This window comes from Diplotaxodon limnothrissa, linkage group LG18, assembly GCF_057381915.1.
Source record: "Diplotaxodon limnothrissa isolate DT_005_m linkage group LG18, D_limnothrissa_male_GT1.1, whole genome shotgun sequence".
In the NCBI taxonomy this organism is placed as follows: Eukaryota; Metazoa; Chordata; class Actinopteri; order Cichliformes; family Cichlidae; genus Diplotaxodon; species Diplotaxodon limnothrissa.
Genome location: NC_140613.1, coordinates 40,463,067 through 40,475,796, shown reverse-complemented (window position 1 = coordinate 40,475,796; position 12,730 = coordinate 40,463,067). Strand labels below are relative to the sequence as shown.

Sequence of the window (12,730 nt, the reverse complement as noted above, 5' to 3'; positions counted from 1 at the left end):
TAGCATCCTCGGTATGAGCCTCTGTTGGAGCTAAACATCAAATAAGTTCCTGGAAAATTGTTTGAAGAAGTGACACATCAGAATCAGTCAGAATACTTTAATAATCCCTTTATGTTAATTATGTGGGTTACAGTTGCTCCAAGACAATAACAGTGACAGACTAAACGAATTAAATAATACAATAAGTTTACAAAATATGAGAAATAGCTCCAATATACTTACAACTAGCTCAATTTAGATGTCAAGAATATTACAGAGGTGAAATATGTATGACTGACATTTAACCCCACCTGGGGTTAAAAATATGCTGGAAAATGATGTACGTACCTGACATTTGTTTTGCTATCTAAATGTTTTGCACCGTCTTTTGTCTGGTGAGGTAAAATATGTAAGGTGTGCACAGCAACTCTGTTCAGACTTACTGCAATTTGGTACGATATTATAAAGACATTGTGAAGTTTATGAACTTCTTGACAACTGGGATAGGCTGCACCTCCTTTGTTTGTGTACACTGTCAGTCATAGGTCTTAAAAGGAAAACTAGAATTAGCAAAAAAAGGGAAATGAGTAACTGCACGTACTTTTTTTTGACCTTAGTTAAAAGACAAAATTGTTGAAAGGCAAGCGAGGTGCACAGTAAAGTGCGCAACATGGTCTGTCTTCTGGTTCAAAGTAACTGACTTGTCAACAGTAATATTTTGAATGGATGCACATCTACAGCTTTACATGGTAACTGCGCTGGTGCTGACTCTGCTGTTGACTCATGCTGCGCTTGACTTAGCCGCAAATGTTGTTAATGCATAACCGGGGTTTTCATTTCAATCATGTAGAGCCATTTATTATTTGCCAGGTTGGCCGTAGTCTTCCACTGAGGCATCCTCTGAGTCTGAGAAGTTGAAGAGTCAACTCTTTAGTGATCAACTTTCTGTCACTTGTAATTGCATCGCCCTGGGGTGATGAATACTGCACGCAGCCTCAACTGAACTCTGCTTCAGTAATGTAGTGTGAGGAGGGTTTCCCTGAAGCATCTTAAATCTTAAACCCTATTTAGTCAGGCAAAGTGCCCGAGGAAACACATTCTTATTTACTGTACAACACATGCACTGAAGGAGGGATTGCATTAAGAGTACTTGCCAGATGTATGGTTCTTGGCTGCTGAGCAACTTTGGACCAGTTTGAAGTGCCTTACTTAATGGTGCATTGGCAGTGGCGTGTGAGAGGATGGGGATTACTGTTTTCTCATTTCATCCATCTAGATTTATCCCAGCTGAAAGCTGATGTCTTACAGTCACAAGCTCACCTGTCTATCCTTCAGGTTCTTGGAACAATGTAAGGAGCACTAAGCCAAACCTCAATCCTTTAATGAGCAAATATATAATGATATTTCTAATGCTTTTTAACCTTTTACTATTAATAAATGTAAACCTGCTTCTGAGCCTAATCAAAAGCATAAACTTTTTTTGCCAAACTTACGAGAAGTAAAACACGAGAATTCAAATGAAGTAAATTTAGATTATGGCTCAGAATTCTTCAACAAAGTAAGCCCTACAGCTGAAATTGATCAACCACATAAAACCTGAACTCCTGGCTCAAAACATACAACATGAAACAACAATCCATTACGTTATAATAATAAAAAAAGAAAAACACTCTGAAAGCATGGCCTGTGCGTGATGAAAACCCCCCCAAAAAACAAGACTTCACAAACAAAGTTATGCATGATTCATGCACTTACCAGAATATATTCTTATAAATATGAAGTAATCTGACCTACCTCTGTGCTAGTGCATGAGTAGAAGACTCCACATGCAAAAACAGACCTGGATAAAAGCCTAAACTGTCTGGCATGGAGGCACTGGGCAGTCACACTGCATGACTTTCAGACCCAGCAATGGTAATAGGTGACATAGCTTTCAAGCTATGAAACCAAAGGAGAAAAATGACATGTGACCTCACAGCAGCCGAGGAAAAACAACCTTAGCGTCACACATGAAAGTGTCCTAAGGTCATTTTTGTAGGCAGAGAGAGATCTGAGAGGAATATTGATGGATTTAAGTAAAGAGATACTCTGCACTGACCATCTGTCTTTAAACAGATTCTAATGAGACCAATTTGCTCACCCCAATCAGGATGTACACTCATCAACGGTTCAGGGTGCTGGTGGAGTTGGGATATTTTCATGGCATACTTTTAGCCTCTTAGTATCAGCTGAGCATTGTCTCGATTGAGGCCGACATGAGTATTGCTGCTTTACGACCACGGTCTGCACCCAGCCTATCTTTTGATGGTTCCAGCAGGATAAAATCCACATGACAAAGATGTTCTCAACAAGGTCTGTTGAACATGACAATGATATCACTGTATTCAAACAGCCTCCACAGTCACCAGATCGCAAACCAATACAGCGCCTTTGCAGCCGACAAATCTGCAGCAACTGTGCGATGTGTTGGATGTCAAATATGCATCAAAATCTCTGAGGAATGTTTCCAGCACCTTGTTAAATCTTTGTAATGAAAAACCAAGAAAGTTCTCAAGATAAATACGGACCCAAAACCATACTAGCAAGGTATAGAATTATCTGGTGAATGCTTGTCTCCTTGCTTGCAAAGATATTATGTGAAATGTACTTGTTTTCTTTCATGCTGTGAGTTGGGTGAGAAGAGATATCTACTGGAGATATGTGTTCTGAGCCTTTCTTTTACCACTTAGCTGAGCTAATGCTAATCCATCTGATTTTAATATATGATAGACTACATTTACTGTACAAGTACAAATCAACTGAGCTAAGGTTTATGTCACTCTTACACAACACCTGCTGCAACTATAGGTTGTAACTGGCACATCAGAGAGAAAAAAGTAGATGCTAATCAAGTGAAACACAAAGAGGAACATAATCAGCCAACTTAACTGAAAACAACTGTGTAAGAGCTCTTTGACTATGCCAGTCTTTAACTTCTAATAAGGAACTCTGACTGTCACTTATTCTAGTTTGAGGGTAAGCTCACACTGGAGCACACTGACTACGCATATGTCTCTAAGGATAAACAATGTTTAATTAAGGATGTTTGGTACGTTGTTGTGTATTTTTAGTTATTATTTATTTATTTTTTACTTTCTGCTGCCAATGCTAAATGTTAGAATAGCCTAGCACCACACTCAACGATACACAGCTTGTGAGACAACTCTTCCCGAATTATAAGCCAGACAAATATTTTCCTCCAAAATTTCCCCTCCTGAGGCTATCTTTTATTTCCACGTTTCTCTTCTTTTTTCTTTCTTTTTTCTTGTTCTATACAGTGTTTTGTATTAGCTTCCCTACTATAGCACACTATTACATGCCATATTTCTGTAACAACAACCTTTAGAGAAGCAACTGCTTGTAAAATTGGTTAATTTTCTAACTTTAAGCTTTGAACTATGTAATCAGTTTTATTTTTGGGAACGCATATTATATAACATTATAACATTATAACTGCAGAATAAAACCAAACCATTCCCGAACCATTGTTTGCTTTGTGGCAGAGCTGAAAGCAGACACAGCCATCAGGAAATACCATTTCCGTGAAGGGGTGTACATGGTTTACAACAGTTCTTAGGTAGATGGCACATGTCAAAGTAACATCCATATGAATGGCAGGACCCAAAGTTCCAAAGCAAAACAATGGCCAAAGCTTTACACTGCCTCTGCTGGCTTGCATTTTTCCTTCAATGCATCATAGTACCAAGAAATCTCCAGGTATGCGATGCATACGCATCCAGATTCATCAGACCAGGCCACCCTCTTCCATTCCTCTTTGGTCCAGTCCAGCATGGGCACCCTAACTGGTCTGTAACCCTATCTGCAACAAACTATGATGCACTGGGTAATGTGAGTATCAGTAGCTCGTCTGTGGGATTGGACCACATGGACCAGCCTTCACTTCCATGACCATGTCCCTGGTTCACCACTGTTCCTTACTTGGACCACCTTTGATCAATACTGACCACTGCAGACTGGGTACACCCCACACGAGCTGCAGTTGTGGAGACGCTCTACCCAGTCGTCTAGCCTTCACAATTTGACCCTCGTCAAACTGACTCAAATCCTTACACTTGCTCATTTTTCCTGCTTCTAATACATTAAATTTCAGGAGAAATGTTCAGTTGGTCCCTAATGTATCCCACCCAATAACTGGTGTCATGATATAGAGATAATCAGTGTTATTCACTTCACCGGTCAGAGGTCATACTGTTATGGATGATAGGTGTGCATTTAGCTTTTTCGGCTACTAAATCACTCTTTGAACTACGAAACATTCTGATGTTTGCATGTTTTCTCTCCTTTAAATATATACAGGGCTTATATAAGTGTGAAAGAACTAAAGGAGGAACTAAAGCTGAGCGGCACAGACACACTCAACGTCTTCTTTGCAAGCAACTCAATGCGTCAAGAGCTGGCAGGAGCTGCGACCTGGCCGTGGGCAAAGGAAGCTCTTACACACCAAGGTGAGTGGATTTATATTGAGCTTTACTAATGCGACATATTTTGTTTTTCATGTTGCACTTTTTTCAGCTTTCTCTGTCTGTCATCTATTTTCTAACTTTCTGTTTGTGCCTCTCACCCTATCTGCTTTTCTCTTTAGCTGTAGCTTTGCCCTTTCTCTCCATGCTTTGTTTAGGGTTAGGGGCCCTTTCAAATTACATGGGAAGAGCAGCTGGAGCTGGTAGAGATTTTCCTGACACATTACACTCCCTCTTTTTTCTTTCAAATCTTTATTCCTCTTTCCACTGGAAGGATAATCAACCCAACAACCACCAAACAAACAAATAGCAGTGTGGGCTCTGTACCATTGTTGGCAGCCATGCCTACTTAACAGCTGTTCTTTATTAATTTGTACTTCTCTTCATGTGTCACAACACAATAGTAAATTGACTCAAAAGCAGTATACATGGAACGAATACATCTTGATGAAGTGGTTATGATATAAATATTAGGTAAATACTAGATATATAAAATATATACCCAGTTCAAAAATGAAAGTCAAGTTATTTCTAACATAATGTTACATAATGTAACATGTTAATAAAATAATCAACTGATATAAACAATAATGAAGTAGTACTATGGTTAAATTGTAAACCAGTATCATCTGATAATCTTTATTGTGTGCATGCTGCACGGGTGGTTCGACTCCTGTCTCCACCGTCTCTCTGTGTTTGAAACACATTTAACCTGTGCAGCCGTCAAAATATGTCAGAAAATATGGAAAAGCTGTCTAATGGCAATTTTGGCCAAGTCATTGGAGGAAGATGCACAGAATTCATTAGAATAAATATGGATATGTGGAGGTAAGCATCAACGACACAGCTCTCAGTTCTCACTCCTTCTTTATTCGTCTCCAACATCAACTGCGCATATCGCGCCACAAAACACAGGAACACACTTCCTCTACACTGGGTGTGAGTGGAGCCCTCTAGTGGTCCACCACAGATATTCATTTTTTAACTCTTTTATATTTTGATGTGGTTTTTCGTAATGTTATAGTATAGAGTGAGCTGGTTATTGAGACATAAACATAACAGGTTCATTTCAAGTCTCATGCTCGTCATTAACCATCAGTTTGACTGGCAAATAATATTACACGACTCACTTGAAGCAAAACAAATGCATTCCTTAAAAAAATTCAAAAAATTAAAAATCACAGTTTGACCAGCAGAAAATCAATAAAGTGTATTTATCACTGACCATCTCAGCCATATTTGTTTGGAGTTGTTTAATGTTGGGTGATATTCGCTGAAGTAAAGAAAAGAATGTGCACACTATGGGACCAATGAACACAGTCAAATCCATCCAACCATTTTTTATCTCTGATGTTTCGTATCAAAGGGAATACAGTATGCTGCTGTTGCTGAGGAAAAAAACACTTAATGGTGTCATTATTCTGTGGCTATTAATTAGATTAAAATATTAAGTATTGCATTGATACTAATGGTCAAAGCCACAATTATATTTTTGAATTAAAGCGGCAAATTAAGTTCAGACATGTATTTCAGCTGCACGGCATCTGTCTCTGTTTAAACCAACACGTTAGAGGATGACAAATTGTCTCTGGAGGCCCTGCTGTTTAAGATAAGATAAGATAAGATAGAACTTTATTAATCCCTCGGGTGGGTTCCTCTGGGAAATTCGATTTCCAAAAAGCACAGCACCGACAGAAGTTACAGAGTTACAGAATATTATATATATATATATATATATATATATATATATATATATATACACACACACACACATACACACACATATATAAATACAGAGACAAATATAAATAAAATATACGAAGGGGATAAATAGAATAAATAGGAATAAAAATAAAAATACAAGTGAATTGCACATTTCAAGTATTGAGTCTATTGCACTGTTGACTATTTACAAAAGTATTGCACAAAAGGTATTGTACAGTGAGGTGAAGAGGCACTACAGCTTAGTTGTTCCCCCCTCCTTTGTCCTCCTGTTTCCCCTCCCTCTCCCCTCCAGAGAGGAGTTAAACAGTCTGATGGCGTGTGGGACGAAGGAGTTTTTAAGTCTGTTAGTTCTTGTCTTGGGAAGAAGCAACCTGTCACTGAACAGACTCTTCTGGTTGTTAATGGCCGTGTGCAGAGGATGCCCAGCATTGTTCATAATGTCCATCAGTTTCTTTAATGTCCTTTTCTCTGCCACTGTCACCAGAGTGTCCAGCTTCATGCCGACCACAGAGCTAGCCCTCCTGATCAGTTTCTCCAGCCTGGATGAGTCCCTCTTTGCTGTGCTGCTCCCCCAGCACACCACAGCATAGAAAAGTACTCCAGCAACCACTGACTGGTAAAACATCCTCAGGAGCTTCCTGCAGATGTTAAAAGACCTCAGCCTCCTGAGGAAGTACAGTCGGCTTTGGGCTTTTTTATACAGGTGCTCTGTGTTGCATGACCAGTCCAGTTTATTGTCCACCCACAGCCCGAGGTACTTGTACTTGTTGACCACCTCCACCTCCTCCCCCTCTATCTGAACCGGCAGTGGACCTTCTCTGGACCTCCCGAAGTCCACAACCAGTTCCTTAGTCTTTGAGGTGTTGAGTTGCAGGTGGTTTGTGTGACTCCATGCGACAAAGTTCCTCACCAGACTTCTGTACTCCTCTTCCTGATCATCCCAGATACACCCCATGATGGCTGTGTCGTCTGCAAACTTCTGAATGTGGCATAATTCAGAGTTGTAGCAGAAGTCAGAGGTGTACAGGGTGAAGAGAAGAGGGGACAGCACAGTTCCCTGTGGTGCTCCTGTGCTGCTGACCACAGTGTCAGACGTGATGTCCTTCAGCCTGACGTACTGTGGTCTGTCGGTGAGGTAGTCGGAGATCCAAGCGACCAGGCAGGGGTCCACCTCCATCCTGTTCAGTTTTTCCTGAAGCATACAGGGCCGGATGGTATTAAAGGCACTGGAAAAGTCAAGAAACAGGATCCTGACCGTGCCTTTTCCCCCATCCAGGTGTGAGTGGGCTCTGTGTAGGAGGTACAGGATGGCATCCTCCACTCCGACACCCGCCTTGTATGCAAACTGTAGTGGGTCCTGGGCATGTTGTACCTGTGGTCGGAGGAGGTTGAGGAAGAGCCGCTCTAGAGTCTTCATAAGATGTGACGTCAGTGCCACCGGTCGGAAGTCATTCAGCTCATTGGGCCGGTTCCTTTTGGGGACCGGGACGATGCAGGATGTCTTCCATAGGGCGGGCACTCTCCCCAGTCGCAGACTGAGGTTGAAGACTCGTTGTAGCGGCTCCCCAAGTTCAGCAGCACACGCCTTTAGCATCCTAGGACACACCTTGTCTGGGCCTGTTTAGTGTCTACGTATTTAATGTCTTCATTGCTTAATGTCTTTAGCCAGTGTTTCTAATTAGAAAACCAATAACCCATGTGTGCTGTTAATCCTGTGATTATAAGGATGCTGCAAAAAAATCTGCCTCCCACTTAGTTGGCTTTTGTTTTTTGGAGTTCCCAAATTGTGTCTGTTGTCTTTTTAAACCGTTATCTCTCGCATGCTTCGTTAGTGGTTTCAGATATTTATGTAGCCTTAATTTTTTTCCATTTAACCCCCACCATGACATTTCCCAGCTGTAACCTAACTTTTACCAAATGTAACATTTTTTTATTGTCTGTCACATGGATACTGAACCACAGTTACAATCAGAGACATCCTGTCAAAGTGGGTAATCGCAAATCATTTTTCTCTCTTTTCACGTTGCCACTTAAAAAACATTGCATTTTCTATCTGGCTGGCTTTTCAAGAACCACAGCTTACTAGACGGTAATAATGTTGTAACCAATACTGCGATTTTTACCGCTTATATCCAGGCGGGATGGTCCTGAATCCCTCCTACTTTGGCACCACGGGCCACTCCAACACAATGATCCATGAGATGGGACACATATTTGGACTGTACCATGTCTTCAAGGGCGTGAGTGAACGGGACTCCTGTGATGATCCGTGTCAGGTAGGACTTTTAAATTCTGCTATTTGTGATAATGCTAATTTATGGAATTATTTCTGATTGGAAAACCCACATAAGTAAAAAACTAATAATAGCATCTTTAAATGTTTTTGTTGAGTCTGTGCTTCCACAGGCCCCGCTAGTTTAGAAAATTATTCTCGTGAAGGACGAAGACAAGACAGAACATCTTCAACCGGTCTTTTACTCGCTAGCGAGGGAAGGCTAGTCGGAACCAGGCCCGTGGAGCTTAACGCTCCTCACCTGTCTCCAGCCCAACTCCTTCAAAGAGCAGCCCTCCTCGTAGCCTTTTATTCCCATCACACTTACAGTTTACACAACACAAGCACCTCCCCTCGTAAAACCCCCTTATGGTTCTAAAAGACAAGGCACTATGTGTGTGTATGTGTGAGCACCTGTATGCATGTGTATGCATGTGCAAGAACGTGTGTGTGTGTGAGAATGTGTGTGTCATGGGGGTGCGTTTGTGCGACCTCCTGCTCACCAAAAGGATCATAAAAGCAGGAACAAACAACAACAAACAGATCTTTCAGATAGGATGTGCCTATAATAAAACCTTTTCAGCTCCCCCAGCACCAGAGTAGCTGGAGAGGAGGTCAGAGACAAAGGAATGTCTTTGATCCTGCTGCTCGAACTAAAACTTTACAAATTCAAGAAGCACAATGACAACATTCAACAATTTGACTCCAGCAGTGTTACATCACATGCCCTCTCTTACCATGCATACCATACATATTTTGTGCAGGAGACCACCCCATCCATGGAGACGGGTGATCTGTGTGCTGACACTGCCCCAACACCTAAATCCAAAGCCTGCCATGACCCCGGAGCTGTCAACGACACATGTGGCGTCACCACCTACCTGAACACTCCTTACAGCAATTACATGAGTTACACAGGTGAAACAGATGAACAAAATGCTCGAATTACCATCCACTCTGAAGTAAAGTATAATCACTCAATCAATCAATCAATCAATGTGAGTGTGTAATTATACAATTATGTTATGGTTTAGTAATTTCTGTCCATATCCTCAAGCTGTTACCACCCAGTGTATTTAAAAAGCCAACAAAAGCTTATTAGCCTGTTAAGCCCCCAGTGGTTTTCTGATCTCTGTGATCTCCTCCCTTTTGCGCCCATCTTCTGGTGCGTGGGTGCTTAAGAGGTTAAGGACTGGCATGTGTAATTGCGTCTCCTCTCAGCACATGTCTGATGTAATTATTTCTAGCCATGTGTTTAGTACTTCGGTTATTTAAAGGCTAGTGTGTTAATTTGACCCTCAAAGATTTACTGGATTCTTCTGTCTTCACAGATGATAACTGCACCAACCATTTCACTCCAAACCAAGTGGCCAGGATGCACTGCTATCTAGACTTGGTCTACCAGAAGTGGCTGATGGACCCTCAACCTGCCCCCATCCCACTGGCCCCCATAGTGACTGACCAGAGCACAGATTCTGTCTCGATTTATTGGCTCCCACCTATCAGGGGGTCACTTTATCAAAGGTATGATTGCATGAGTTCTTTTGTTTCTATCCATTCAAAGCTGTTTTTAACCATCCATACATGTCTGGTTGTCCAAGAGGCAGGGTAAACCTTGGGCAGGTCTCTTGCAGGGTTAAAACTATTAACAAAGAACTGCAATTTTCATCACTTGTGCACATAAATCACTCTATGAACACTCCAATTTATAAAATGTGCATAATTTAACTGCATTAGTGAGCCATGAGCACATTGCTTCCACCGGACAAGTCTCTTTATATGGTGATTAAAAATGTTCTGGATGCAATCAAAACCAGGCATTGGAGTTAGTATTTGATTACACTTTCCAGTAATTGTTTTATTGGTCTTTTTTATTTTGTATTCACCACTGCACCGAGAGCATCTGGACGAAAACACCTGTGGAAAAATTGGAATAAACAACTCACAAGTGTGAAGTGTATTATGGAATTCTCAGCTGGTGGTATCACCAGATGTGGGCAAAAGAAAGCTGGCATTTCAACCTGGGAGAGTTTGAAATTTCATACGCCTTGTTGACTTAGTGCAGTGCATGTAGGTACTAGTGTGACTGTGCCTGAAACGACCTCCTCCACAGGTCAAACTAGTGGCCACTTTGTGTTTGCGAAATATGTTTAATTTTCTTGTGTGTCTTCTAGGTCAGTTTCAGCTTTCTTGTTTTGTTTATATAGAATAAAAATGCCATAATTAGTGGACCTGTTTCCTTTCGCCTCAGCTCCTCATTGCGTGTATCTGAGATCAATTGTGGAGATTGTGAGAAAGATGGCATCTTCCACCAGTATGCTTATGAGGCTTCCTCAACTCACATATGTGACACATCAGGCTACTGGACACCCGAGGAAGCAACAGGTCAGTCAAAAAATGCTTTTTGTGATTTTCTACAAATGCACAAAAGGATAGAATTTCCTTTTTTTATATCTGCATATTGAAAACAAGCTGGATTTCAGAGATAATAAATGGTTCAGAATTGTAGACTTTTACTTCTGTTGTTAACAGCTGCACACATATAAATCCTGTTCCTTGGGTCAGTTTGAATATAAACACTAGTGAATATGGGACTTTGCTGAAGCCTCATGTAAAATTGCAGGTTAACTGAGGAATATATTTATTTTACACATCTGCCCGCACGTTCACCAAGCTGAATATATGCCAAATACATTTTTGGCATATATTCAGCCCCCCCTTTACCCCCAGACGCACACACAGAAACACACACATCTGTACATTTTAGGTGCGTGCAAGGCTAATGGCTGCTGGAAAAAGAAAAAGCAAAAAAAATCATTAAATGATAATTACCTCAGCTACAGACCTCTCTGTGTCTGTCTTGTTTTAGCCAAAGCGAGAACAAGGATTATTAACGTAAGCGTCTGCTCTGGGTAATGTTTTGGTGCTCTTCAAACATTCAACCTCCGTCATAAACCAAAAAAAGTGCATCTTGTAGCACTGTACATTGAAACATTAACTTCCTGCAAGCACATGGTCCTTGTTGTTCCAATCATAAATCCTTGAGAAGCACGATTTCCTTTGACATGATGTATAGGGTGGGGAGGAAAGAAACAAGAAGGAATATAAGGCAACAAGAAAGCAAAGTGAATGAAAAGGGACAAGAAACAAAAAAGGCAAATACTGAAAGAGCAAATGCATGAACACAATAACACGTTTCCATCTCTTTCATGAAAACTCTGACCAAATATGTGGAAATCCTCTGCTGGAATTTATGCTTTGAAAACAAGCGGCTAGGAAGAACAGGGGGATTACTGCTCCCTCATTCGCTGCGGGACCATAATGATGATAAAGGGTCAATTACAGTCTTACTCTAAACAGTGGTATGTGCACAGCTGAGGAGACAGCCAGTCTGCTGGCTTCCCTTGCTCCCTTTTCACTCTGTCCCACTTCTAAGGACCATGATGTGTGGGTCATTTCGTCAGCCAACGGAGATGGGCAATAACATATTCAGTGTGGAGAGGCAGAGGGGAAGTTGGACAAACTCGTTGCGGACACCATAGCTGGCAACCCAAAACACAAGTTTAAAGGCAAAAACACTATTGGCTCAAATTGTTGGCAAAAGTGACCAAGTACATCTCCTCAGAATGCTTCCTGTGCCAGTATTGACTGGTTTAAGTCCATTTTCAGGCTGAGGGAAAACACGGATTTGTTTGGAAGCGTGCACTGCCGCTGTCAGAGATTAAACTGCTTAATGTGCTGCATTAAGTCTTAATACAGAGTTTTATTTCAAAATGAGAAGGTGTAAAGTTTGCTTTTAAGGCTGCCTCGTGTTAACTGTGCTGTAGAGATCAGAAAAAAAGATGCATGTTTGAAGTTCTGTAAAAAATCTTTTCACACGGTAGAAATGTGCAAGGAAAAAGAGCTATGTCAAGAAATAATAGGGATCTCAAAATAATAATTGAGCGCATAAATGTCTTGATGCATGTTCAATCATCCAGGTAAGTAAATCCCCAAAAGTTGATTCTGTTCATCTGGACGTCTTCAGTGGGAGAAACTTTTCGTCACTCATCCAAGTGACTTCTTCAGTCTCAGCAGACTGCAGGTTTCCCCAATCTTATAAACAGGACATTTGAGTAATGATTGAAACTAGCGGGGAATCAAGGAGGCCATTTATGTGAAAAGGGAAAGACCATCTCTGAATCGAGGATGGGGCCTAAGGGTACATCTTTCACCATCTTACGTGCTGTGATTG

The 12,730-nt window shown here is 41.1% G+C and overlaps 1 protein-coding gene across 1 annotated transcript in view; it reads left to right on the top strand.

Annotated features, from left to right (window-relative positions):
* pappa2 (pappalysin 2) overlaps positions 1 to 12,730 on the top strand; it is a 97,381-nt gene that overhangs the window by 14,969 nt on the left and 69,682 nt on the right. Inside the window, exons 5-9 of the mRNA XM_085378083.1 lie at positions 4,336 to 4,484; positions 8,361 to 8,500; positions 9,261 to 9,414; positions 9,828 to 10,020; positions 10,748 to 10,881. Coding sequence (XP_085234209.1) covers positions 4,336 to 4,484; positions 8,361 to 8,500; positions 9,261 to 9,414; positions 9,828 to 10,020; positions 10,748 to 10,881 — 770 coding nt within the window. The remainder of the gene's footprint in view (positions 1 to 4,335; positions 4,485 to 8,360; positions 8,501 to 9,260; positions 9,415 to 9,827; positions 10,021 to 10,747; positions 10,882 to 12,730) is intronic.